Source organism: Lissotriton vulgaris, assembly GCF_964263255.1.
Source record: "Lissotriton vulgaris chromosome 5 unlocalized genomic scaffold, aLisVul1.2 SUPER_5_unloc_1, whole genome shotgun sequence".
Classification (NCBI taxonomy): domain Eukaryota; kingdom Metazoa; phylum Chordata; class Amphibia; order Caudata; family Salamandridae; genus Lissotriton; species Lissotriton vulgaris.
The window spans coordinates 229793-257724 of record NW_028240613.1 but is presented as its reverse complement, the minus strand read 5'-3'; the positions used below and the strand labels follow the sequence as shown (position 1 = coordinate 257724).

The window sequence follows — 27932 nt, the reverse complement described above, 5'->3', positions numbered from 1 at the left end:
AGGACTGGCCAGCCCAATCATAAGTTTCTCTGTCCCCGCCCCCTAGCCACCATTTTAGGTTTGGTGACCTGGTGGCTAGGAGGGCTGTTGGCGTTTTTTGTCTGTGAATAATTGTAGAGTGTTAGGGTAGTTTTAATTAGTGTTTTTTTTTTTTTTGTGGCTGTTTTTGGATCGTTTACATGGAAGATTCTTGCATGATAGAAGCTATGGGGCTTCTGTCTCAAGCAGGTCGCTTGGAACTGTTGGTGGGAGGGGGGCCGGCGTGCCCCCAGCGCCAGGCCTCCAATGGCGTGTGTTTGGCGGTGATGGCGCGTTTCATCGAAGAAGGAGAGAGGCTCTGTGCAGGTACGTTATGAGACCGGCCCCTCATTTCCAGGCGCGTGTGGTGTTGGGGGCGGAGGGAGCCCCAGCGGTATCCGGCGCGAATTCTAAAGTTGCGCATGAGGCGCACCCGGTCCCTGCTGCTTCAGCGCGAGTGGCGCTTCAGGTGGGGAAAGCTCCGGCGGTGCCTTCTGTCCCCGGGGCGCTTGGGAGGGAGGCGGGAGGCGCTGTGACGAGCGCGCTGATTGTGCGGGCGGGTGGGGCTCCCAGGGTGCATATTTTAGGCTCGACGGCACCAGCTGCTGCGTAGGCGGCGCCAAGGGGAGGGGGGGGGTGAAGACCGAGTGGGAAGCGCTCCGCCCTTGACCCAGTTATGTAGAGTTTTTTAGGAGCTTGTGAGTAGGCGGGCAGTGCGCGGTGCGGGGAGAGGCCCTGGAGTCATGACAGTCGATGAGGGAGCCGGTGGGGCAGACATTAACCCCTTTAAGACTTATTGTACGAGAGACACAAGATTATTGGGCAATGAGAAGGGGCATTGTTTACACCTTCAAAGCATTTTGTGCCAGGGATGCCCATTGCTGAAAAGAATGCTACAGGCAGGTTTTCTTCAAGGGGTTTAGAGGGTTTTTGTGGGTTTGGACCAGCAGGGGGGTCCAGTGTTATGTGGTGCCAATACAGTTAGGGTTATGAATGAGATGGAGTAATTGGTTTGGCTTGTACAGGGGCCTTTGGGGGCTTTTCCGTATTGGTCGGGAGGGGCAGGTGGCACCTATTGATGTGTGGTTCTCTGGGGTTAGAACATTTTGTGGCTGTATGTGTGGTGCAGCGTGCTTTACGGAAAGATGGTGAGGGTCAATTTTGGGGTGCAAGGTTTTCTTATTTGAGCTTCTTTAGAGGTGGCGTTTTATAATTTGGATTGCAGTTAAGAGGATCAGTTAGTAGGCGACTCTCCGGGCAGGATGATGCCTGTGAGGAGTAGTATTAGAGGCTGTTTTTGGATGGGTTGCAAAGGAAGGTTATGGATGATAATATACAAGGGAGGAGGTCCGCGTCAGGAGTTGTAGTCAGGGACCCTAGCACACCAGTCCAAACTTTTCCTTTTTAGGACAGGGATAGGTGCGGCGGTCCAGACTTGGCAGGGCGCAGTCCAGTCCACTTTCGCCAAGGGGAAGTGAGGAGAGTGCCTAGCGCGGCCCTCTTTTTTCCACCGAGGGAACCCGCCGCGGCCGGCACACGAGGGTCCGGCGTGACCCCGCTGGCCCCAACGAGTAGCAGGTATAGGTGTCCTACCTTGCCGGCGGATATGGAGCCGCAGAGTCAACGCAAGGGGAGGTACAGGCGGGTACAGCCTGCTCCCACTCCTAGAGGTTCCTCAAAAACATCAAAATTTAATACTGTTGGTATCGGGTTCGGTGAGACCCGTGGTGATGTGTTGCCTTTTTGGTTGATTCTATGGATCCGCAGAGTCAACGTAAGGGGAGGTACAGGCGAGTACAGTCTGCTCCCACTCCTGGACGTTCCTCAAAAACATTCAAATGTCAAAAACATTCAAATGTAATATTGTGGTATCGGGTTCGGTAAGACCCGTGGATGTGTTGCCTTCTGTTTGATTCTATGGAGCCGCAGAGTCAACGCAAGGGGAGGTACAGGCGGGTACAGTCTGCTCCCACTCCTGGAAGTTCCTCAAAAACATTAATGTGTTATTGTTGGTATCGGGTTAGGTAAGACCCGTGGTGATGTTTTGACTTCTGGTTGATTCAGTGGTCCTGGACTATGACAAAGATAGTCACAAGGAAGGAGAATTACGGGACGTGGAGGGGGGGGTACCCTCTCATGTTTCTGGTAGTGTTTTTCAGGCTCCAGCGGTGCAAAGTCAAGTGCAGGTGTGAAGAGAGCACGGCCCATCAAGCAGGGCGCCTCGCAGACAGCATGCTTTGGTTTCAGCACCACGGGCGGAGCCGTCGAGAGTGGTCTCTCTGTTGCCAGGTGAGCAGTTAGCTGCACAGGCCAAACCTATTATGGTGTCTGTGGGCATAGGAGTGTTGTGGAAGTCGGGTAAAGTGGAGAGTGGTGTTACAACTGGTGCTTCCAGTTCGGTTAAAGAGCCATTGGCTAGTAAAGAATGAGTTTCAAAAGTTACCTTGTATGGGGGTCACAAAGCATTTGGGTGCTCATTTGATGTTGGCTACAAAAGAATGTATTTAGAACGGTGAGTATGTTGAACTTCTTAAGCTGCTACACCGGGAAGCCCGGCCCAAAGTGGGTTTAAGTAAGAGGAGTTTGAGTTGGACAAACGTCCTAGAGTTCCTTTAGACATTGAAAATTGGACGGCTGCATTCTTTATCTATGCAAGTGTATACTGTGAAAAGTTTACAGAGAGCAGCGTGTCTCTTTTTAAATACATGGATGTTATACGCAAGTGCTGGGATGTTAACAAGGGATTTGGTACCAGAGAATATGGTACGTTTAAACACGAATGCTCTGGCTGTGGTAGGACACACCCATTTTCAGATGCTGGGATAACCAGCCAGCGGGAAGCCATCAGGGGAAACAGGCGAGTGCAGGTTGTTCAGGGACGCCCTCACAGTTTTCAGGGGGTAAGGGATACAGAGGTTCTCAGGGGGTTGTGTCCAAGGGCTCATACACTGGTTAAGTTGGAGAGGTTGCGCCTTGCGCTTCAGGTCTATGAAGATGAAGCAATATAAAAAAATAAAAAAAAAATAAAAATAAAAAAAAAAGGATGGTTTTGAATTTGGTTTCGGCTGGGTTACTTGGGCGCAAAGGAGAGGAGATGGTCTGCTATTTTGAAAACAACATCTGAGCATGGCGCAGTGGTGCGAGACAAGCTCAATAAAGAAGTACAGGAAGGAAGGATGGCTGCCCCCTTTTTCATTTTTGGCCGATCCTTAATTTGATAATATCACCTGTTGGAGTGGTCCCGAAGAAAGATCCGGGATAGTTCAGGCTTATCCAACAATTAGCATGGCCGGGAAGGTCGTCTATCAATGATTTATTCACTCAGAGGCTGTGTCAGTCTCTTATTCCTCAGTTGACGTGGCCATGTCACTTGTTGTGACCGCAGGCGCAGCTGCTGTGATGACCAAGTGTGATATAAAGTCTGCATTCCGGCTGTTGCCTGTCCACCCGGAGGATTGGTGTCTCCTGGGTTTGCAATTTTCAGGTGAATGGTATGTGGACCAGGCTCTGCCGATGAGATGCTCCATTTCATGTGCTCTTTTGAGTATTCTAGTACCTTTCTTCAATGGTACTCTAGTCATCAGTCCTGTCACTCAATGGTAACGCGCTACCTAGGTGATTTTTCTTTGTCGGGTCCCCGGGCTCCACGGAGTACCAGTCTGCTCTGGACACTTTCCAAGGGCTCATGGAGGATCTGGGAGTTCCGTTGGCTCCCGAGAGAACGATGGGTCCTGCCACTTTTTGTCCTTTTTAGGTATGGGGATTGATTCTGTGTTAAGGTGTGCTCGCCTGCCCGAGGTGAAAAACGTGAGAATGCTGGAGTTACTGGAGGCCATGTTATCAAAAAGTAAAGTGTTGGTGAAAGATGTTTACGTGCTACTACGCCATTTAAAATTTTGCTGTGGGGTGGTGGGGCAGGCAGGATTTTTTGTCGAAGATTGGGCAGGGCTCTTGTAGGTCATCAGTTGTTCCTTTGGTGCGGGACCTTGACTTCCAGTGGATGTGCAGATGTTCTCGGATGCTGCTGGCAGTGATGATTTTGGGCTGTATTGGAATGGAAGATGGTGTGCTGAACGTTGGCCGGATGAGTAGTTGTATGGAGATCACAGCATTACCTTTTTAGAGCTTTTCCTTTGTTGGTGGCTTTGACCCTGTGGGGGGAGGAATTGGACACAAGAAGGTGCTTTTCCGTGTGGATAACATGGCTGTAGTGGAGATGTGAACAGACAGTCTGCCAGGGATGAACAGGTATTGAAGTCATGAGAGTCTTCGTGCTGGGTTGCTTGGCACACAACATTCATTTTCGTGCTTTCAACATACCTGGGGTGGACAATGACATAGGTGGCTCACTGTTAATGTACAGGGGCTGTGAGTGAGTTTTGCCTAGGGTTCAAACCTCAGCTGGGGAAAATCGTTTTGGGAATTGGGTTAGCTTTATGGGTAAGTTGTTGTGGGGTTATTCCCCGACAGCGGAAGAAATTGGTAGATAGTTGCTGGAGGGTTGGGCCAGAGAGCAAGGGCATGCTACTAGACTTAGGGCTCCTTTATCTTGGTAGGTCCTAGCCAGGTTTATCACTATTCTTCCTTCTGTTTCTTCAGTGGACTTTGAGTCATGTTTATTTTCCATGTTGATGGCGATCATGTTGTTAGGAGTTTTCGGGGTGTCGGATTTGTTGGGTTCTAAACACAAGTGTGGCCTATTCTGGTGGGATGTTTTGTTCAGACGAGGGGCTGCAGGTCTGGCTGGCCAGCTCCAAACCGTTAGACGAAAGAAGGGAAAGGTGTGTGGTTGCAGGCGTGTGTTCCACGGCTTACTTGCCCCCCTTTAATGTTGGCGCGGCGCTGGCGTTCACTTTGTGGGGATGGTGATGAGGAGCTTGCTTTTCAGCATATTGATGGCACCCTGTTACAACATACCAATTCCGAATGGTTTTGCGCAAGGCTTTGCAGCATTTGGGACTGGATGGGAACTTATATGGGACACATTATTTCAGGATTGGTGCTGCAACCGAAACCTTCAACAGAGGTTGGACGGACAGAGATATCATGAGATTGGGGCGTTGGTCTTTAAACTGTTTTCAGCCCTACGTGAGGAGTCCAGCGGAGGAGGCGCATGCGTCATCTTCCTTCCCATGAGTTCTAATTCTGTTTTCTTTTGTAGGATCGGTTGCTGGGCCTCGTTCTCCTGTGGTGACAGTTTGGATAGTTGGGCATTCCTTCGTGAAGTGGGCCCGAGTCCAGGCTGCACAAAATTACTTTGGAGAACTCCTGGGTTTCAAGGCTCGACTGTTTAATGTGGTTTGGAAGGGGAAAGGTGGGATGCTCTGGAGAGAGTTAATCCCTTGTCATAGCAACAGTATGGTGGGCGGTCTATGTCCTGACATTTTGGTCCTCCAACTGGGGAAAAATGATCTCTGTGCTTCCAGAGGTGGTGTTACTTAGAGCTATAAATGAGATCTGGGCTTTATTAAGGAGCTTTGGGATGGGTGCCATGTCTTTTGGACGGAATTGATACCGCGTAGGATCTGGAGAGGGGTAGTTAACCCCAGGGCTGTGACAGAGCCTGGTAGAAGTTAAATTCGGAAGTTTCATGCTGCTGCTGTGGTTTTGGTTTTAGCAGAATTTCCCATTGGGTCATTAAATTCGAGACGGTGGAATTTTTCGGAGATGATGGTGTTCACTTGTCCAGGGTTGGAATGGACCTATACTTGTTAAGAGTTACGAGAGGTTTTGGCGCGTTCGATTGCTATGCAGCGTTAGTATTGGTACGGTTTTGTTTCTAGTTTCCTGTTTGGGGGGGCAGAAAGGGAGGTGGGTATTTTCTCTCCCCCCCTACCTTTCTGGGTGGCGGGGTTTTGGTTGTATCGGTGCAGTTTATGGTAGATTGTTTGATGAGTATCGGATCGATGCTTTGATTGACAGGTTCAGGGGAAGGTTGGTCATTGTTTGACCGTTCAGGTTTTGGGGGGTATTGGCAGGAGTGAAGGGTCAGGCAGGGTTTATGGTTATAGAGGGCCTGGATTTCAATATGTGATTGGGGGTTGATGAATAAAGGTTTTAAATGATGACGTAATGATTTAATTAATGACGTAATGTTTTATTGATGATGTGATGTTTATAATGTTGTTGTAATGTTGTAATGCTGCATTGTTGGGTGGGGAGGGGCCAAAGAATGTTTGGGGAGGGGCCAAAGAATGTTAGGGGAGGGGGTGGGGGGCGGGGTTTGTAGTTAATTATTTATTTAGTGAGGTATAGTTTTGTAAGGCGTTGCCAAGGTTTTATATTTGTGATGTGCACCTGTTTCCTAATAAAGCGGCCTTTTTCACACACAGAACAATCTCGGTCTACTTTACTTCCACCCCTCGCCCTCCCTCCCAAGGGGGGCTTGGGGGAGGGAGCTGACCGCAGGGAGGTCCCCTCCCCCGGGCGGTTTGGGAGGGCTGCGAGGGGTTTTACAGAAGTTGATGGAAGGTTCTGGCACTTGGGCTGGCCTAGTAGGACTGGCCAGCCCAATCATAAGTTTCTCTGTCCCCGCCCCCTAGCCACCATTTTAGGTTTGGTGACCTGGTGGCTAGGAGGGCTGTTGGCGTTTTTTGTCCCACCCTCCCTCCCATTTATCATTCCTTTTTTCTGGTTTTTTGCTTCCCTCACTTTGTCCAGCTAGGGTTTTTTCTCCCTCCTTTTAAATTTTTTAACTTTATCTTTATTAAAGGCTGTTTTCTTGGGTATAGGTGTGCAGGGGTTTTTCTTGTGCTTTGTATTGTCGCTAGGAACAGGTGCTGTGCGGGGTTTTGGTTGTATCGGTGCAGTTTATGGTAGATTGTTTGATGAGTATCGGATCGATGCTTTGATTGACAGGTTCAGGGGAAGGTTGGTCATTGTTTGACCGTTCAGGTTTTGGGGGGTATTGGCAGGAGTGAAGGGTCAGGCAGGGTTTATGGTTATAGAGGGCCTGGATTTCAATATGTGATTGGGGGTTGATGAATAAAGGTTTTAAATGATGACGTAATGATTTAATTAATGACGTAATGTTTTATTGATGATGTGATGTTTATAATGTTGTTGTAATGTTGTAATGCTGCATTGTTGGGTGGGGAGGGGCCAAAGAATGTTAGGGGAGGGGGTGGGGGGCGGGGTTTGTAGTTAATTATTTATTTAGTGAGGTATAGTTTTGTAAGGCGTTGCCAAGGTTTTATATTTGTGATGTGCACCTGTTTCCTAATAAAGCGGCCTTTTTCACACACAGAACAATCTCGGTCTACTTTACTTCCACCCCTCGCCCTCCCTCCCAAACTCCGAAGGTGAGGAGTGCACGGCAACGGTGCGTGGTATTTCCTGGTACAGTCTGGTAAACAACGAGGGGGGTTTCCGGTAACAGTGCCACATTCAGCAAACCAAGGAAATGCCAAAGAACAGGAATATTCCCGGCAAGCGTCCACGCGTGGTAAAAATAACGAACACATTACGCAAGTAGACTATCATCTGTGCTAGAAATGCCGGAGAATTTCCTGACTAAATGAAAGTTACTTAAAACCACACATATCAACGACACAATCGTTAACAAGAAAAATAAAACTGAAGCGGATGGGCAACTCACGAGGAAAAGCTAAAAGTGTAGCGAAATAAAACCAGTCAACTCCAGACTAAGAGAGTACCACCGTAAAACCAGATATATCCAGTGGTCGAAAGGGGCGGCGTCTGAGGTGGACGACTTGCCCACACTTTTTTGATTTAAGAAAATTATCCTTAGTCCGTAGTCCTCAGTGCAGTTGTCAATTGACTCGAGAGGTGAACCCACCCCTTGACAGGTCCTGTCAAGAGGTGGGTTTACCTCACGAGTAATTGACTACTGTGTTGAGGACATAGGGATAATCTGCAATTGTAAAGGGTGCTTGGAAGCAGGTATTGGCTTTAATTGATGGATTCACTTGAAGCTTCTTGATAACACAGGTTTAATCTTTTTGAATGGTATTGCAAGAGAGTTACCAGCTGAGCTGTTAAGTGTATGCTTTGAAAGAACAGTTCTAAAAATAACTGTGGTACGCACAGTCTGGGCATTAATAACATTTGAAAACTTTTTGAGCATTTTATAGAAGCCTACCTTCTATCTACTGTGTGTAATGCAGGTGTAAAATAACAACTTACATATTCACAGTGCTTTATGTCAGACTGGGACCTCGCAGCACCAAACATACACAACTCACAATTCTCCACTGGATCAAGCAGGTTCCAATTCTGTGGCTTTCTGGTTACAGACCCAGACCTCTGCAGTGCATTAATATAGAGGTTTCATTAAGGACAATAGTCCATTTCCCACTGATTAACTTAACTTGCAATAACTTTTCATTTAAGCTGTGGGTAATTTTATTATGTCGTTATCTGAAGGATAAAGACAGAAAAATATTAGAAACCATTTGTTGTTTTTTTAGCCACGCCTTTGACCCCGCCCCATGCTCACTCATGCCACCCCCATTTGTGCACAGCATCACAGTTCTCAAAAATTTTTCAATGCACTTTGACCACTGATCGAGATCTATACGTTAAGGAGTCTTGGTTGCATTCTCTCAAGCTAAAGATCAAATTCATTTTACAATGTATTCTGGAAAACTCCATGGTACAGTTAAGTGTACCTCGGATGTAAAGTTATTAATCAAAAAAGATGGATTTTTAAGGGAAGGCCCCACATCCTTAAAGTGGATACATGTTACTGTTTACATTCATTTATCAAAGCCGCATATGTTCTTAATGACTAATTTTTTGCACCCAACAGAGGGCACAAATTAAACCTTAGGAGAGTTAACTTACGTCCAGCAACCAAAGACATACATACTTCTGGTGCTGCTCTATCCTGGATAAACTGGGAATGCTTTCTAGAGGATAACTTCTGAATACTGAGCTTCACTTTAAGTATTAGCGCTGGTTAAGGACTGTATGAACTATATTTCTATTCCAGTCATCTGTGGGTGCAAGTTTCAACAGTGAAAAGAAGCACTGCCTTGAATGTCTTCTTGAGACCAAAAGAGGCCTTAATTCGGCCAAGAGAAGGAAGGAGGAGCCGTCTTAACGCTCTCCCAATCTCAGATGCTGCTTCTTCAATATAATAGCATGATCTGACAGGGCTGCCTCTTATTGTCCTTTTTATTTGTTTTGACCATGGCGGCACAGGCATGTAACTTTCAGTTCAAGGGGTTCAATACGGCGCAAAATCCTTAAGGTGGACATCATGTAATTTCAGTATACATAGACTATGTGCAGTTGCTCTACATTAGCGATCCTATGACAGACCTCTCCCAGATCATTAAGACAGTTGATACATTTGGCCTCAAGTCTGGGCTCCATGAACGCACTGAAAGCTTGAGAGGCTGATGGAATATTGCCAGACTCACATCAATGGACTAGACAACAGTTAAATACTTTGGAGTCTGGGTGTATCATACAGATGAGGACCTAATTGCCGGAACATAGGTCAGTCACTACACTGGGCAGATACAGGTCCTTTTTTTAAGGGAATCACTTGGTATTGAGAAGAGTTGCCTTTTCTATGATATTGCTGTTTCTAGTATACTATTTTTTTTAATATTCCAGGCGTCATAACCCAGGAGGTTTTTTCAAAACCTAGATTTTTGTGTGTCAGGTCTGATCTGTAAGGAGAGTAAAAACCAAATTGTCGCCATAGACAGTCGCCTTGTCTAAGGGTAGGTCGGCCATGCTCAACTTTGAGTCTACAGGAGGAGCAAGGGGGTCTGGGTATTTTTATATCACATAGGCTGAATGGTGGCTATTGTGGGATCCAATATTTTCTATCAAATTAAAAAAATTGTACATTGATAAACTGTATTGTATCGTTCTTATTAATTTTTATAACAATATTCCGGTTACAGAAATTAACAAAGTTATTAGGCAGTTCTGGAGGACTTGTCGGCCACTCAAAGGAAAATATATCTAAAGAACTTTGTTTAATTTGGGGAGGTGACTTTAATGAGAATCCTTGGAGTCAAGTGTATAGTGGACATTGTGGACTCTCACATGATTTTGATATAGACATCTCCCATTTCTCACATTCGCTTCTTGGGGAAATGTTAAATATGGTTAAATAATCCTTGGATTTAGGCTTTGCAATGATTTGTGCTCACCACCCATCCTCTTTAGTAGTACATTTAATGGTCGGAGGTGGTCTTCAACTATAGACATTTTTCTAATATCAAATAGATATGCGGATAGAATTTCTATCTTTAAAACCCACACAGTAGCTTTTAGTGATCATTTTCTGATTAGTTTTAAGTTAGACTTTCCGACTAAGGTGGTATCCCTTGGACTTTACCTACAGAGCCATTAAAAAACATTGCTATAAATAGGACCAACGGATACTCCATTAGATGGGCAGGAGTGGATACCTTCCAACTAACCGAGACACTTCTAGCCAATTATAATGTTATATTGAATTTGTAGAGCGCACAGCTACTCAAAGTATCCCGGCGCTAGTTCCAGAAAGCCTACCACACTCATCAAATGACCTCAAAAAAGCAAAGTTTTTAATTTCTTCTTAAAGGATACCGGGTCCTGCACCCTCCTAAGGGCCAATGGAAGCGCGTTCCAGGCCAGGCCTGCTTTGCAGGTGAAAGAACACCTGCCCAGCCTATAACGATTAAAGCGAGGGTTCTGGATTAAGAACTGATCAGAGGATCGTAATTGTCTAGCCGGTTTGTAAAAGACAAAGCGCTTCTGCAGGTAGATCGGGCCCAACCCATGCAGGGCCCGATGGACAATGGACAATAATCTAGAGTTTCAGACCTGCCTAGATGAGAGGGCAGCGAATATAGATATACGTAATTCCTTTAAAAAAAAAAAACTCAAAGGCTATTCAAACAACCCTAATGATTAAATCAAAAAGCTCCTCCAACAGCAGGTCGCATTGGTTTGACACTCAGTGTAGTAAGTCGCTTGCTGCCCTGATATCAGCCTTGCATAAGTAGACTAGAGATCGGGATGAGAGAAATGGGCAAGGCTGGCATACAATACATCCCTTAAAGTACTTAAAGAGGCTGTTCAAACTGAATTGTGGCAGGCACTTAGGCAAGCCTCTGTCTTAAAGGACATGAAAGGCTTTTGGAAGGCTGTGAATGCCCAGTTCTTGGCCCAAAAACACTCCTCTAGTTTTGAAAATACAATTGGGAAGAACCAATTGGTGTTCCATTTTTCTAGATTATATGGCAGTGGCTCTGTTCCTGCCATTGGTGAGGGCCCTGGTTTGGACCTTTGTAGCCACCTCCCCATCAGCCTCGATTTTGAGTTGGATGAGGTGATTGAGGCTATAAACTCTAGTGCTGGGAACAAAGCGCCAGGCCAAGACTGTGGACCTTTTCACATCATGCCCCAAGTTGTGGGGTCCACTAATAACACTGGTTCTAAGGGCATGCTGTGTTCAAGGTTTTATCTCAGCCTGGACAGAGTCCACCCTTGTTGCCATCTTTAAGAGGTGATCGCAATGACTCAGCTTGCTACCGCCCCATTTCATTGTTGGACTCTCTAGTAAAGGTCACCGGGCGAGTATTCTTAAATAGATTGCAGACGTGGGCTGAGGATACAGGCATCATTTCAGATTTACAATACGGATTCCGCACTGGTCTGGGCATAATCAAATAAAGCCTGAACCTGAGCCTCATTATCGGAAAATATGTCCAAGCAAAAAAAGGGAGCCTGTATATGTGTTTTGCTGACTTGAGCTCAGCGTTTGATTGTGTCAATCACTCAAAGCTTTGGCAAATTCTAGAGGAAATGGGGATGGAAGGTCAATTAGTACATTTTTAAAAACAATCCTATCTAGAGGCCCGGGCCAGGGTTCGTTAAGGCAGAACGGGTGAGCTAACAGTTTTCCCATTGGAAAGGGGGTAAGGCAAGGGTGTGTGCTGGCACCACTCCTTTTTACCCTCTATATAAATAGCTTGGGAGACTTTTTAGCACGGGAATGTTAAGATCTGCCTAGCATTGGCAACAGGGCAATTGGCGTATTATTACACACTGATGATGCAGCCCTGTTAGCCCGCACCCCGAATGGTCTGCAAAAAATAGTGACAAGTTTCGTATCTTGAACACAAAAATTAGGGCTTTTGCAGCACACCACTCGTCCTTATTTAGTCTGGATTACATTTATCACTCCTCTGGGTATGAATAACCCTCCACTAAAAATAGAGACAACTCAACAATATTAATTTAAACAGAAATCCAGATAGGTCAATCTTCTTGCTGTTCAGCAGTCTTTTATTCATATATAGAAAAATGTAAAAACTTCCAGCACACGATTTGCCGACACATGCTTCGTCTTTTTCTAGGCATGAACATTAAATTCAAAAGCCAGGATAGTAAATGGACCAAAATTCGTCCTGCGTAATAATGAAAAATACCAGAATCACCAGTCTGCAGATAAGCGTTCTAAAAACCAGTTCCAAATACCACAAGTGGAACCCTGGGCACAGTCCTGATATTCGTGCAAGAAAAGCAGATGGTTCAGTAAATTTCAAAGCTGGATGCGGGCTAGCCACTAAATTCATTCATCTCCTACGTTAGAAATAAACATATGGACAGGTCCCGCAAAGTATGAGCAGATCCCCATACATGCACCTATTGAACGTCCTTAGCAACCGTAAACGGACCCTTGTTATCGTCCCTTCTCCAATGCGAGCTGAAACCTCACAGTATGCCAAATCGTCCTCCTTTACTGGTATATGGAGACTGTATTGGCACTTAAAGGAGTACTCAGTTTGAAATAACCTCAGCATATAACACCCGTTTCCACATAGTGTGGTCCAACCATAATACGCTGAGACCTTACAAAATTTGTAAGCGGCAGCTGAACAGAGCGTTCCTTTGGTCCCAAGTTTCATATGTTATATGTCAAGCCTGGACCTTAAAGTTAGCATCTCAAAAACCTTTTTCATGAAATGTAGTAAGCCCAGTGTAAAGTGCCGCAATATTTTCATACAGAGCGGGAAACTTGATTTTGTAGATCACTTTTCATATCTGTGGGTTGTTTTTGACAATAGGGGTCTGTGAGCAATAGCTGTGAATTGCAGAAAATTGCTTTTTCCTAAAGCTACAGGTGCTCGGATTAATTTTGCAAGGAGGTTGGGCAAGCGCACTACGGATGACCTCCCGGTAATATATAAAGCCAAATGTATCTGTTGCCTTGTATGGGGCAAGCATTTGGGGCCATGTAAACGTAGAGCCACTCCAACAAGATGAAAATAGTTTCCTGAGATACCTTCTGGCTCTCCCAGATAGTACTGCTACTTACATCTGCCATGCCGAACTGGGCCTGCCATACCTGTCTGACCTTATTACAATCCAGCCGATTTTATTATGGCATAAGGTCTGGACAGGTGTGTCTACAGGCCTAAATCGGGAAGCGATTTTAGATTGCTTCAAACTGCAGCAGGTAAATTACACCCCCCGTCACCGGGATGAAACCTCAGGCGCTATATGGATGGGGCAAGGATAGCTAGCTCCCCAGGCCAACTTCCACCATAATAAAGGTATGCCAGGAGGCATCGGCTGCATTGGGTTGGCGGAACAAATAACTAGAGTGACCCCACTGTGGGACTCTGCAAAATTGGGTCTCTAGGCGAAACAAAGGGGCTTTGACAAATGGGATCTGATCGGCTTCCCTTTGCTGACCTTCAAAGAGACTATCATCTAGCGCTTTGGAAATTTCTTGAAATCTCCAAGTCAGACATGCATGGAGTCGTGTAGTGCTGAAAGGGGAGGAACTCCCAGAATCATCCCCAATGGAAGATAAAGTACTTGATAACTACATGGAGAAAAAGGCAATATCCCTCACTTATCGCAAAATCCTTAATTCCCCTGCACTTCTGACTACACTGTAGGAAACAGTGTGAGAGGGACGTGGGACAATTGGAAGACGAACAATCCCAGAAGGGTCTTACCAACCCCGGGAAGGTGGCTATCATATCCAATTATAAACTAATACAACTGAAAATTGTACACAGAACATACTTTGCTTGCACTACACTAGTTAAAATGGGGAAGGTCGAATCAGCGCTCTGCCCAGAGGGATGCGAAAGGGAGGGTACCTACTTCCATAGATTGTGGGAATGTGCGACATTGCCATACTACTGGGAAAAGGTGATGTCTGATATTCAGAAGGAATTCACCATATGATAGCCAAGTCGCCACAGTGGTGTCTTGTAAATGTGTGGGACGAGATAGATCTAAATAACTTGGAATGCCTCTGGGTCACACTATGATTTATGGTTGCCAAGAAAAACATTGACAAACTATGGAGGGCCACACAGACCCCTACACTGAATGAATAGAACACAGACATGGACTGGTGCATGCTAGCGGAGAGGGCAGTTTGAGAGCAGAAGCTGCCCCAATAAGTGGACTAAGGTGTGGGGGAAATGGAATGCATTTGAGGGATGATCTGTGCGCCGGTGGAGAAACAGGGCTTCACGGGTCGACCTCGAAATGTGCAAATAGAGGAAGAAGACCTATTGGTGGGCGGGAGCGGATATGAATGGTATTGATGGCATTTGTCCTATACGTTCAGATTGGACCAGGCATTTTTAGCTATGTTTTATGTCATATTGTCACTTCACTGCTCAGTTTATTTTTGCAATAAAAAGTTATACAGTTTTAAAAAATTAAATTGACGGGGACTAAGCCCTATTGGAGCTTGGACGGAGCCTGATCGTGGAGAGCAGCTTGTTTGAAGAGAACCGCTGTGCAGTGAGAAGGTCCACAGTCAACAAACCCTGCTGCACAAAATTATTCATTGTACAAGTAGGAGACCCAACCGCATTGTAGAATGACTCCACAGAACAGCCAGTGCAATGGCCACATGATAAAATAAGTAAATACATGATACAATAAGTTAGATAACACTGCCACAATCACAGAACATAATAGTAAAGTTGGGTGACCAGAGCCATATACTGAAAGCAGGCATCATTCACTAGACAGTCGAGAATCAATGAATGACTGTAACTGAGATTAACACAACCATTAACAAAGGATATAATCACTCACTGTACGGACAAAAGGGCCTTGTGGACAGAATCTGCTTTGTGTACCTCACTGCACTGCCAGAAGACCACCTGAACAAGATCACCTGTAGATCAATTCAGTCACTAAGGTTTTGTGACATTTAAATACAACGATGGTTAACCATCAGAAAATCACTAGAAGATGTCCAGGAAATTACCTTATAGTCAATACTTAAGTAACCAGTCAAGTGATCCATGGGAACAGAGATACGCTATACCGTTATAACTAACTTCTTCTGAGTCATCAACTCTATGAACAAATGTACTAGGCTTAAAATTTTTAATTACGGAATACTGACCTGTGGCTCCTTTCTTCACATACCACACACAGAGTTCCTATACATGGGTTCTAGAACGGTATTGTAAGGTTGAAGGTTGCACCATATCCCTTCCAAAGTACAAATGACTGAAGCATGTGTACGTCTTGGCACCACTTCGATTTTTGTATTCCAAATACGAGTGCATGAAAGTCAATCGGTGATCTTTAAAGGACTTTGAATTCCATCTAGATATATAAACACATAGGTAAAAATATCCCTAAATTCAATTAGCACCCTGTTTGGCATGTCGAGTCCGACTTTGCCAATCAGAATCTTAGAATGCTGGCTCCAGCTATAGTTTTCTGCCCGCTTTCAAAATTCAGTGAATGTGGCGAGGGGACCTGAGGCACCCAAGGGCAGTAAACTTGTCTGTCTGCTTTAAGTAAAATTAAGGACCTGGGGGGGGGGGGGGCACTTTCAGCCTTATTTTCCACCTACAGTAGAGCTTTCACAGTTCTTATTTACCTTTCCACCGGTCCATAACTGCTGGTACTTAGAGTCACGAGTGGATTCCCCCCCCCAAAATAAAATCTGGCTTAAGGTGAAGTAAATCCGCAGGTGTTTTTTTAGGTGCTCAATAACACGTTCTCAGACAGCGTCAACAAATGTAACTATTTAGGATTTTTTTTTTTTAAATATATAAAAATAATGTGATCCTTGAAGGGAATAAAAAGTTTGAAGACCATTGCTTTAGAACATGGCCAGAAAACGAGCACGCAGACACATCAACGTCTTATTCTGGAGTTCTTAAGCACGCTTTAAAAACAAATGCATGGAGATGCATCGTTGATAGGTATCTGTAGTGCCATAGGCACAGACGATTGAACTGAAAGAAAATGCATGAGCTTTAACTTTTCACATTCCAACTCATATGCAAGCGAGCCTGTGGTTTTTATTAGGTCTCTGCCTGCGTCGCACTGCTTAAGCAGTGGGCAGAGTCCTAGATTTTGTGTTTTGGCTACAGTGGAGCTTGGACCCGCCCTTCTTCTCCATTAGCCATTGGAGGAGAGGGGCGTCACTCTGTTCAAGCCCCGTCTTTTTGCGATTCGGGGGCGTGTTTTTTTTGCAGTTTTTAAGCCGTGACGTCATCCGTCACTCAACTGCTAAAAACACGTTCCCGAATCGCGAAAATGACGGAGCTTTGTGGCAGCCATTTCAGGCCCACCGCAGCCGGAAGAAGTCGTCCTCAGGTGAGTGCTTGTTTGCCATTTGCCGCTTGCCAAGTAATGCTGTGTGAAACGCAGTTATGTACGAGGCATGATTGGTGGCCCGAGCAGAAATAATGACCTAATTTCGCCTGTGGCTTTTTCAAAACCAGCACAGACAACTTTTTTTCCTTTTGTCCTGAGATTGTTGTTTTTTAAGATGAGGTCGCCCGCTCCCGCTGTCCTCGTTACCGCCCCCTCCCGCTGTCCGTGTCTTTGTTCCCACCCCCCTCCCGCTGTCCGTGTCCTTGTTCCCTTTATTCATTTTATGAGAATGACTAACAAGCATTTACAATGCAATGGTCTCAGCATTATTAAAGGTAGAGCTATTGGCATTGCTCATTACATTTTTTTTCATTTTCTTTTTTTTTTTTGAAACATAAATAAATGGTATTGTCATTTACATTGGCAATAGGTGAGCATTAGACAGTAGTAGAGAGTATTCCCAGACGCAGAGCCACACACACACACACACACACACACACAGACAGAGCCACGCACACACACACACACAGACGGCTCTGTCTGTGTGCGTGGCTCTGTCTGTGTGTGCGTGGCTCTGTCTGTGTGTGCGTGGCTCTGTCTGTGTGTGCGTGGCTCTGTCTGTGTGTGCGTGGCTCTGTCTGTGTGTGTGTGCGCAGCTCTGTGTCCGCGAATACTCTACTACTCTCTAATGCTCACCTATTGCCATTGTAAATGACAATACCATTTATTTATGTTTTTTTTAAATAAAATGAAAAAAATGTCATGAGCAATGCCAATAACTCTACCTTTACTAATGCCGAGACCATTGCATTGTAAATGCTGGTTTACAGATGATAAAGAAAACAAACATTGAGAACTTTCCAGAGACCTAATATTCATATTTTATTGATGGATTTGCAATTATTTCCATACACTCGAATAGCAAGAATGTGGTCACTTAAAACATAACCTAAAAAAACTGCCTCAGAGCCATAAAAAGTGCAATGGCCAAAGTATCAACTAACAATGCAACCAAACAACTCCCCGGAGACTGGACAACCATTCACCCTAGTGGAATGTGAGAAAATTGAAAGTACTATAGTCCACTTACACACAAACACACTGCAAAGGCTGCTTAGATACAATAGGATCATATAAGCCATCCATTAAATCAATGGGGTATACATGGAACAAAGCCAACAAAGGCCAATGACTAGTTAGTATAGCACTCACTATCATTAAGTGTCTTGCACACATACTTTTGCCAGGGCAACAGGAAAGCCTACAACACAATTACATTTGTGAGTGTTTAAGTACAGTCATCTTTTCTCATAAATAATAAACACCAAGGGCAGTCATGTGCAACTCTGAAGTTGATCCATTCACCTACAATAGCAAAATGCACATTCACAGTATGGGTAGAACATATCCACAAGCCAAATCAGTCCTTAAACTTCTATGGAAGCAGTATCTTCAGATGTCTGAATGCGCATATTGAAAATGTCCTAATATAACTGCAAGAACCATGCAATAGAACTGTTACTGTGTAGGAAGGTGATCCACATCAGGGATAAACGGCATGAGCTTTAAAGAAAGATAAGGAACAACCTGAAAGCTTTAGAGCAATGGTGTTCAAACTTTTCATTGTCAACATACTTGTTTCTGGTCCAGGGAGGACCTAGATTGGCAGTTCGAGCTGGACTGTTCACACGAGAAGCAGGGTCAAGAGTTATTTGCATATCGCTGAGTCTAAACTGGGGTTGTATGGTGAGTATAAGAACAATGGATTTAACCTAGATCTCTTGACTGGGGTTGAATGTTTGATTTGTTCTGCACTCCATCCATCATTTGCGTCTCTTTTGCTTTCTCGCCCCAAGTGCATAGGGTATGCCCAGTTGTGGGTCCCATGCTCACTGTGCCACTGGATTCAAGCTAGCCTGGCTGATATGGAGTGATACCACCGAAATTGGTCCCTTGCTGTTTCTGGTCCAGGGATAACCTGCCTTGGCAGTTTGGGCTGTACTGTTCCAATGAGGAGCAGAGTAAAGACTGATCGACAGATTACTGGGTCTAAACTGGGGTGGCATGGTGAGCAAAAGAACAATGGATTTAATCCAGATCTCTTGACTGGGGGAGAGTGTGTCATTTGCTTTATGGCACCAATACCAGCATAATTTTTTTTCTTCAAAAATACCAGCCATCCCCCAAACATATTTTACCACAAATAATCATCTAAAATCTGCAACTCTGAACATATCTAACATTTCAAATACCAGCACATGCATATTCAGTTTTGCCTTTTAAAAGTGCAATCAAATATGTAATTGCCAGTATGTTACTGGGATCCAGAATCCCCGAAAAATGTAACCGTATCCGCAGTGTCACTTTATGAAAAAGGTGGCAGGGGAATCTTTGTAGAATTTACTTACCATAATCTCGCTCTCTATTACCCAAGAGCAGAGTAAATGCTCATATTGGACAGCGACTGGAGCGTGTCCCTCCTCCTGAGATCAATTCTAGCCCCCACAGTGGAGGACCCAACAGTTTGAAGACCTCTTCTTTAAAGCATTTCTCTTCTTAAGAGAAAGAGCCCTCACTTTTCTGCAAAGTTTTCCCCCAATAGTGGAAGAGGTCCATCAAAATTTCACAAACAGTAAATTAACTTCGGCCAGGTCGCACACGTCATTTTTTTTTTTTTTTTACAATGTGAGCCTGGCCCAAGGGTATAGTTCAAAGAGAGTAGCTCAAGCCACCATGCTCGATCTCATTGCTGTTTCAAGCAGCAGCCTATGGCCTATTATCTGAGGTGCAGCTTACAAATACACTGATGAAGGGGGTAGAAGTTTGGCTTTTCCCCAAACTATCTGTTACGACTAACTGCTGCAATTTGGGAACCAGTGACTTCCATTTTGGGGGCCTGGCATGTTGAATTGCAGAAGAAAGAAAGCTATGAGAGCTGAAGAAAGGGACACGTGGGGGCAGAAGATGAGGACGCAGAAGGGGACAGGGGGAAGGAAAGGGACACAGAAGAGTAAAAGGAGCACAGAAGGGGGCTTACACAAGAAGCAGATGAAAGGGATACATTGGGGACCAAGGACAGGGACACAGAAGAGGCAGACAAAAATTGGCCAGAAGGTAGCAGAAGAAAAAGGACACGAAGGGGAGTAAATGAAATGGGGCGGCAGACGAGATGGGACGCAGGACGAGATGGGATGCAGGGGGCAGCAGACGAGATGGGACGCAGATAAAGATGAAAAGGCTGAGTGTACACATTAAAGGGAGCTAGAGAGTGAGAATTAAAAGGCACACAGAGTGTAGACTAAAGGGACGAAGAAAGAAGGCAGTGTAAGGGTCTGAGGGAAAGGCAGGAGTGTAGACGGAAACAGGACAGAAAGGGACCAAAGCTGGAAGGTCAAAGAGCAGAGGCTATGGGAGAAAAATGGATAATTGAGTGGGCAAAGAAGGAGGCACAAATAAGGAATCACTGGAGTATATGTTAATGGACTGTCAACTGAAAGAGAGGACCATACTTTGCAAACATTTTCTAGAAAAAGGTACATATTTACTTGTTTGACCACACTCAAATGATAACTTTGCCAATGGAAATTTACCTCCTGGCCCTTAGAAAGGACACTTAACACAACTTTGAAAAGTTAACACGTGTGCACCAAGATCAAAGACGAGTGACCACTGGCAGTTAAGAGGAAGGGAAAAGCAACTGATAAGGAGGACAAAAGAAAGGAAACAAATGAATGGGGATACCAGAAAGAGTCAACAGAACTTGGACAAGTGTACAGGGTCACAAATATATAGGTCAACATCGACGAAGCGTCCAGCCTGATCTATAAAACTTTTCCCATCACCCCGAACACATTTTTTTGCTCAATTTAATTAGAGGGTAAAGTTGAGACTTGACCTTCGCTTCAATAAGAAATTACACTCATCACAGTCACTGTGGGAAAAATGAATACAAAACACGAGCGATAGTTTTCTCGTGACATAGGGTTAATGGCTCTTGTTTACAAAGTGACACGGTACTGAATGCGAAAAAGTAAGGGGGAATGATGAAGCAAGATAAAACGAGACTAGCTTCCAGAATAAGCAAGCGAAGTACTAGGGTGCACACGAAGGGCGCGCCGAGAGCACAAACTCACAGGGACCACTGGGTGTATGGCAAGAGGAGGATTGGGGAATGGGATACAGAGAGGGAAATAACGCTACACTAGAGTGTAAAAGTAATCATGAGGTTTACGATTAGGGTTATGGACAGCGTTGAGACACACATCACACTGATTCCAACACTGCCTATTCCCCGTGGCTGACTGTTGCAATTCTCTTTCGCCCCTATGAGCTCCGGATTTTAGTCAGTGTGCTCCTCTCCCATTCATATTTCCTTCTCGCCTCTTGTCTTACCTCCGGGATCCCATGGTGTTCTTCAACAGCAGGCCAGCGGCTTTAGAAAAATCTGCAGCCTCCCCGCCGGGAGCGAGATCGTGGACCTGACCGGGCTACGCCCACAATAAACAGACCGCACCTCCATGTGCAACTCCCGCCCACCAAAGGGAACTTCTTCAAAGAGGCTGTCCTCCGGCCCTCTGTACGTATACGACGTAAAAGGGAGGCACACTACGCCGTCGCCATCTTATAATAGAGCGTTAAACGCACTGAATCCGTTCTAAGTACAAACTCATTAAATTAAATATGGAAGAAAACTTATGCACTGAAGGAGAACGGAGGCAGGATTTACCTTCTGAAAGAGAAAAGGTTACAAAAATAATCACTATTTAGAGAAAAAAGTTTTTTTTTTTTTAATGAACCGTAAATGTTATAGAAGCTTTAGTTGCAGCAAGGTCTTTAGAAAAGATATCATTGCAGTATGTTCTCCAGAAACTTTCTGAATACTGGTTTGTTCAACAGTCGCCCATCGTTCACCTTCAGCTCTCCAAGATGCGATTAACCTAACACCTTTTAAGATGGCCGCCACACTGTCACACGGGGCACCTGTTTAGTGGCAGGCCAAGTGAGTTGTTTGAAAGATTTCCATGTCCTCTTTCTCTATACGCCGCTTTCACAGAAGATTCCTGCAAGAGGTGCTTCCACGCCTCTAGCTTCCTGTGATTGTATCTAAGCCACGCCCCTCTTTAAAGGCTAGTTTTTTTCACAGCTCTATATGAACCAAAATAATGATTGTCAGCTATTTACTTAACTTGCGTAGAAGTCCGTTGTTGTGTTTATTATATGCTAGTCAAGTTTCCTATCCTACCTCTTTCAAATAACCGATTCGCTAAGGCACGTATTTAACTTAGTATATCATTACAATTTCTGGAAATATTCTCTTGGCACAGAAGGGTTGCCACTGGCCACAGGTTTAAATAGTTAAACCCTTCAGTCAAATGTATTATGAATAATTCCTAAAAACACAGTGCGCCTCTGTAAACCAGCAGGTTTTACGCCCAACATGGTTATTGCTTCAAAGCCCTAACTTTCACAGATCTCGCCGACATGCTGAACTTCTTCAAAGTCACTTGGTTTGAAGATGATGTCTTACTCTCCTCTTTTATCAAAGCTCTCTCCACAGAAACCCTGTTACATCCATTCAACATAGTCAACACCTGCCTCACTAAAGGCATCTTCGCAGAAGCTGTCAAGCCACCCCAGATTCTCCCATTACTAGAGAAACCTACAGTAGATCTTGAAAACCCCACCAATTACAAACCCATCACTTACCAAACGTTCATCAGCAAGATCATAAAAAAAAACAGTATACGCTCAACTCCAAGGATCATGGCCAAATACATTCCCAAAAATTCAATTTGAATGAAGACCATACGAAGAATACCTTGTCTAAAAGGAATATTGCGTCCTTTTAAGTATATCTGTCCCCATTTCCTGAAAGTACACATTCAATAGCATTGTCTACTGCAATATGGCCACCATTGCTTGAAGGACATGTCTGACTAGGGGAATAACGAAGCACTGTGACCGTAGGAAGAATTGTTTGCCCAAAAAGAATATTGTGTCCACTAAAATATGGCCACCATTCCCTGTGAGACACATTCAACTAGGTGAATGTCAGGAAGCACTGTGGTACAGTAGTGCTACATACACGCTGTTACGTCACACGCAATGACTCTGTTTTTGCGCATCGGGCCCTGACAACACAACTGAAACCTCAAAAGGGCTGCCTGTCTCCGTGTGATTATCCCTTCCGGATCCACGGAGATGGGTAGGATAATGGTGGGAACTGCCACAGCAGACAAGTAAGTAATCCATGCAGATTTGAATTTCTGCCTTATTTCCTTCTACGACAGCGACTTTACAGAATGGAAAAGTTCGGTGTATGCTCAGGTAGTTTGTACCACGTTTTTAGGTCTCGCTGGTGTTAGCAGCGCGAAGCGCTGCATCCAGCGAAAGACCTTATGTTGTTAACTTGCCGGGAATGTTGGACAGGGGATGTGTACGCGCTTTCCCTCGGCGATTTCACCTCGTGGACACGCACGTACAGCTCTGCGCCGTGCACATCTCCTGTCCCACATTCACAGCAAGTCAGCCCCTCGCAATCACGCGCGCACACACACAACCAACTCACGCATGCACACACACACAGACACCATGCACACACATGCAGGCACACACACACGCGCGTGCAGGCACAGGCACACACACACACACACACACACACACACACACACACACACACACCCTCCCCACCCCACTCACCGGGCACACGCAGGGCTTCCCTCACGGGGGGCGGGACCTGCAATGTGCCCAGACGCCCCTCTCACCGGGTCTGTCGGATTCCTCTCGTCCCGTGGTAGTGGCGGCTGCACGGGATTCGTAGGCGGCTTGCTCCCTTCCCTTCACAGGTGCGCGGGTTAGGCTCCCGTCCGCTTCCTGTCTGTGCTGGTGGCCCCGCCCTCAAGCAGGCAGTCTCGGGCAGTCCTGCCTGGCTTCCTGTGTCTCGCCCGTGCAGAGAGGACCCCATCTTCCACAGCCCTTCCAGCTTCTAAAAGTGCAGCTAGGGGGCGTGATGAGCTCATAGTCCAGGTCCAGGTGCATGTTGTAAATAAGACGATGACTCCACAAGCAGGTAAGTGAAGTAAGAGGTTTAATGCAGCACATCCCCGGCTTAACCTTAACTAGGTCACCCACAGAGATGGGCAAGGGGGTACTGTCATGAATTAAGGGGACATCGCCACCAGAGCCCTTCAACCAAGCAGGGGTCAATTTACTTACTGGTGTGCGACCACGCATTAGTTCAAAAGGAGACTTTTCACCACTCTTATGAGGCGTGGAGCGGTAAGCCCAGACCAGTTCCTGGACACGCTCATCTGAAAAGCAGCCAGTCTCTACAAACATCTGAATCACGCCCTTAACAAGGCGATTCACCCTTTCACAAAGGCCATTACCCTGTGGGTTGTAAAGACTAGTCTTCTGATGCCTGATGCCACAATCTTTAACAAAAGAAGTCATTTTCGAGGACGTGAGTTGAGTCCCATTGTCTGAAATAAGAACAGAAGGATACCCCTCGTTGATAAAAATACCCTTCAAAAACTTAATGGTGGCATCAGTAGTGATCTCTTTTACAAATTGTACACACAGCCATTTTGAAAAACAATCGATTAGAACAATTGCGAAACGGTGATCAGTAGGTAGCTCACTCATAGGGCCTATGAAGTCTATGCAGACACTATGCCAGGGAGTATTCTCAAAAACAATTTTATGTGTGGACTGAGAGCCCAAAACTTTGAGGCGCTTCTCGCCTTCCCTGCAGAAACTACACTTCAATACACAATCAACTGCATCGTTATCGATAGAGGGCCACCAAAAGTTCTGTTTGACACGGCGTTGAGTGAGACTTTGACCCAAGTGTCCCTCATGGGCCAAATCTAGAATCCTCCTTCTTAATAGATCAGGAGGGACAAAGCGATCACCTCGCATCAAAACATCTTTTCCCTCTAAAGAAAGTTCATCCAATATTTTCAGGAAGGGTCTGACTGAAGGACTAACAGTACTTTCCCTCCTTGTACCATTAGAAACGAGACTGATAACAGCCTTCAAAGTCAGATCTTCCTCCATGCCCTTGGACCATTCATCACGGGAAAATGAACCACCGCCCACCAACAAAACATCCTCCATCACAGCAACCGCAAGATCATCAGACGTGATCTCAGAACCACAACAAGTGGAAGGAATAGGGAGCCTAGACAGACAATCCGCTTGGATATTCCTCCACCCATGCACAAATTCGATCTCACACTGATAGTCCTGTAAGCGAGAAGCCAGTCTCGCCAACCTCGGGGAACCCTTACCAGCCCCACCAGGAGCTAGAACGTTTAAAAGTGGTTTGTGGTCTGTACGCAAAACAAACTTGTAACCCCACAAGTATGTTCGAAAGTAACTCGTTCCCCAGACTGCGGCAAGAGCCTCACGCTCTATTACGGAGTAGTTTGACTCAGAGGTGGACAGAGGCCTAGACGCGAATGCTATAGTTTTCTCAACACTACCATGTCTTTGTAAGAGAACTGCACCAAGGCCAATGGCACTGGCGTCAACCATCAGGATGGAGGACCGAGCAGTGTCAAAAGGGGTGAGAACATTTGCAGATTTAAGTTCCCCTTTGATCAATTTAAAGCAGGATTCGTGCTCAGTAGTCCAACAAAACTTGACACCTTTTTTTAGTAAGGATCTCAGGGAAGCAGTCTTGGATGAGAAATCTCTTACAAATTTCGAGTAGAACTCGATCAAGCCCATAAAGGAGCGAAGTTGATCCTTATCAACCGGGGAGGGTGCTAGCTCAATGGCTTCAAGTAAGTTTTTCTTAGGTTTAATGCCTTCTTCTGACAAACAAAATCCTAAATACTCTATCTCTTTCAACAGAAAAGCACACTTCTCTTTTCTTAATGTTAAACCAGACTCATCCACCCTAAGTAACACATCTTGTAAGATTTTGTTGTGTTCCTGTAGAGAATCACCATAAATCAAGATATCGTCTTGAAAATAATGCACCTTATCAAGACCCTTAAAGACTTCAGAGACAAGTCTCTGGAATACGCTAGCGGCTGAGACTAGCCCAAAGGGTAGCCTAGTGAATTGGAATGTGCCTTCACTGGTGATAAAAGCAGTTAAATGCTTTGAGCTATCATCCAGACAAATTTGATGGTAGGCGTGTTTAAGGTCCACCTTACTGAAGAACCTTGCCCCTTTAAGGGTTGATACCAATTCACCGATGTTTGGTAGGGGAAATACATCGGCTACAACACACTTATTTAGGGAACGAAGATCCACACAGAACCTGATTTTGTTGTCCGGTTTCTGCGAGATCACAACAGGCGAAACCCAAGGAGATGCTTCGATGGGTTCAATGATACCCCCTTGGAGCATTTCCTCAATAGTAGCCTTAACTTCATCTCGTAAAGCAAAGGGCACCCTCCTTACCTTGTGTTGTACAGGTGAACTGCCCTCCTTGAGAATTATGCGATGTGAGTAGCCAATAAGTTCACCCAACTGGTCCCTAAAAACATTTTTATATCTGGCCAATATATCCTCCAAGGATGAGGTCTCAACAATAGAAACAGGATTATCGGATCTAGGATCAACCACAATGTGCAGATCATATTGATGGTGACGGCCTAAGATTGCTGGTCCATCTGCTGATATATATATTTTACCATAAGCTGATCTGCCTTTGAAGTCAATTTCAGCTTCAAAGAAACCTAGCATGTCAATTTTCTCACCCTGGTAACCAGACGGGAAGATGTCGCACGTCTTCAAATCTCTTTCGCCCCACACACTCTTCATCAAAGAAGTGGGAATTATGGTCCACTTTGAACCTGTATCAACCATGAGTGTAATGACTTTCCCATCAACAACAAAATCATCCTTAAAAGGATTACCCCTCTGGTTATCACACGCGCACACAGTGTCAGTCAGAACTAAAATCTTGTTAACATCACGCCTCAAATCATCACATTCATTAACAACTGTAACTCTTGAGTTATTCTTATTCCTACACATTTTAGCAAAGTGTCCCGTCTTACCACAACGGAGACACTCTTTGTTGTTTGCAAAACAAAATTTCCCATCCGAAGAATGAGAAAAACTACCACACCTAGAACACATCTTTTGATTACTCTTGCTAAAAGATGTTTGTTGTACATTCTTTTTCTGAAGAACATAGCCTTTCTTTCTAACAATTGCAATGGCAGTAGCTTCATCGTCACTATTTTCGCTAAAAGTACCCTTATGAGAGATTTCAGCTACTTTGGTCTCCAGACCAGTTTTCTGTAGTTCCCTCATACACTTTTCGCTTTCTTCCACGACTTTAGCTAATTCTATGGCATCCTTCAACGTTGGGTTCTTTGCCGCCCACAAACGTTCTTGGACTTTTCTATTGTTGGCTTGAACAACCAGCTGATCTCTAATTAATTCGTCCGCCATCTGGCCAAAGTTGCATTTAATCGATAATTCGCGCAGTCTTGCTACAAACTCATCAATGCTTTCTTCAGCCAATTGTTTATTTTTATAGAACTTGTATCTTTGAAGGATAAGATTTTCTTCTTTGCCAAACCGAGTTTCTAATCTTGTTACCGCCTCTTTAAACTCATCTAAGTCAGCTTGTGACCCTGCAGGTAGTACTTGTGGTAAATATCTGAAAAGGCGCTGTCCCTCTTTACCCAAAGTGGTCATTAACAGTGCTTTTTTGCGTTTAGGTGAATAGTCCTCTCCATCAAGAGCTTCAATATAATTGTAGAACATGACTATCTAGTCTTCCCACGCTATAGGTGGATTGCCTGGCTCTGACAAGAATTGAGGAGGAAGGGCGACATTGATTGATTGAGCCATGTCTCTAATTGACCACAGATAGGGTAAACAAATACACCAGACAGTACAAAAATAATGAGTTAAATAACTGAGGCTTACTCCTATATGAAGAGGAGATCCGTTGCAAAGGAACGATGCTTCGTGGTCCACAACGAGCGTTTCCTTGGAGATTGACAACAAAGAAAAAAAAAAAAAAAAACACTCCTAAAATGGCCGATTACGTTGTGCGTGTGATTGGCTACACGTCAGACGTTTTGGTTGCAGCGAGATTCCACGCGCATTGAAAATGCGCTCCAGGGACGTTGAACGCGTTGCTATGCGTTCCAGTGACACTGCTCGTGACAGGGTTGGTGACGCTGACGCCTGCGTTTAGTTACGCTACTGCCTGCGTTGCGTGTTCACGTTGCTAGGCAACTCACCGGGATTCTTGTTCGTCAACAAAAATGACGTCGATCACTTTTTCTGCGTTGCGCGTTCACGTTGCTAGGCAACTCACCGGGATTCTTGTTCGTCGACGAAAATGACGTCGATCACTTTTC

The 27932-nt window shown here is 45.0% G+C and overlaps 1 protein-coding gene across 1 annotated transcript in view; it reads right to left on the bottom strand.

Moving 5' to 3' along the window:
- LOC147672981 (tyrosine-protein phosphatase non-receptor type 11-like) overlaps window positions 1-21125 on the bottom strand; it is a 302524-nt gene extending 281399 nt beyond the window's left edge. The window contains exon 1 of the mRNA XM_086947841.1: window positions 20983-21125. Coding sequence (XP_086803967.1) covers window positions 20983-20996 — 14 coding nt within the window. The 5' untranslated portion in view covers window positions 20997-21125. The remainder of the gene's footprint in view (window positions 1-20982) is intronic.
- Window positions 21126-27932: the final 6807 nt, after the last annotated feature.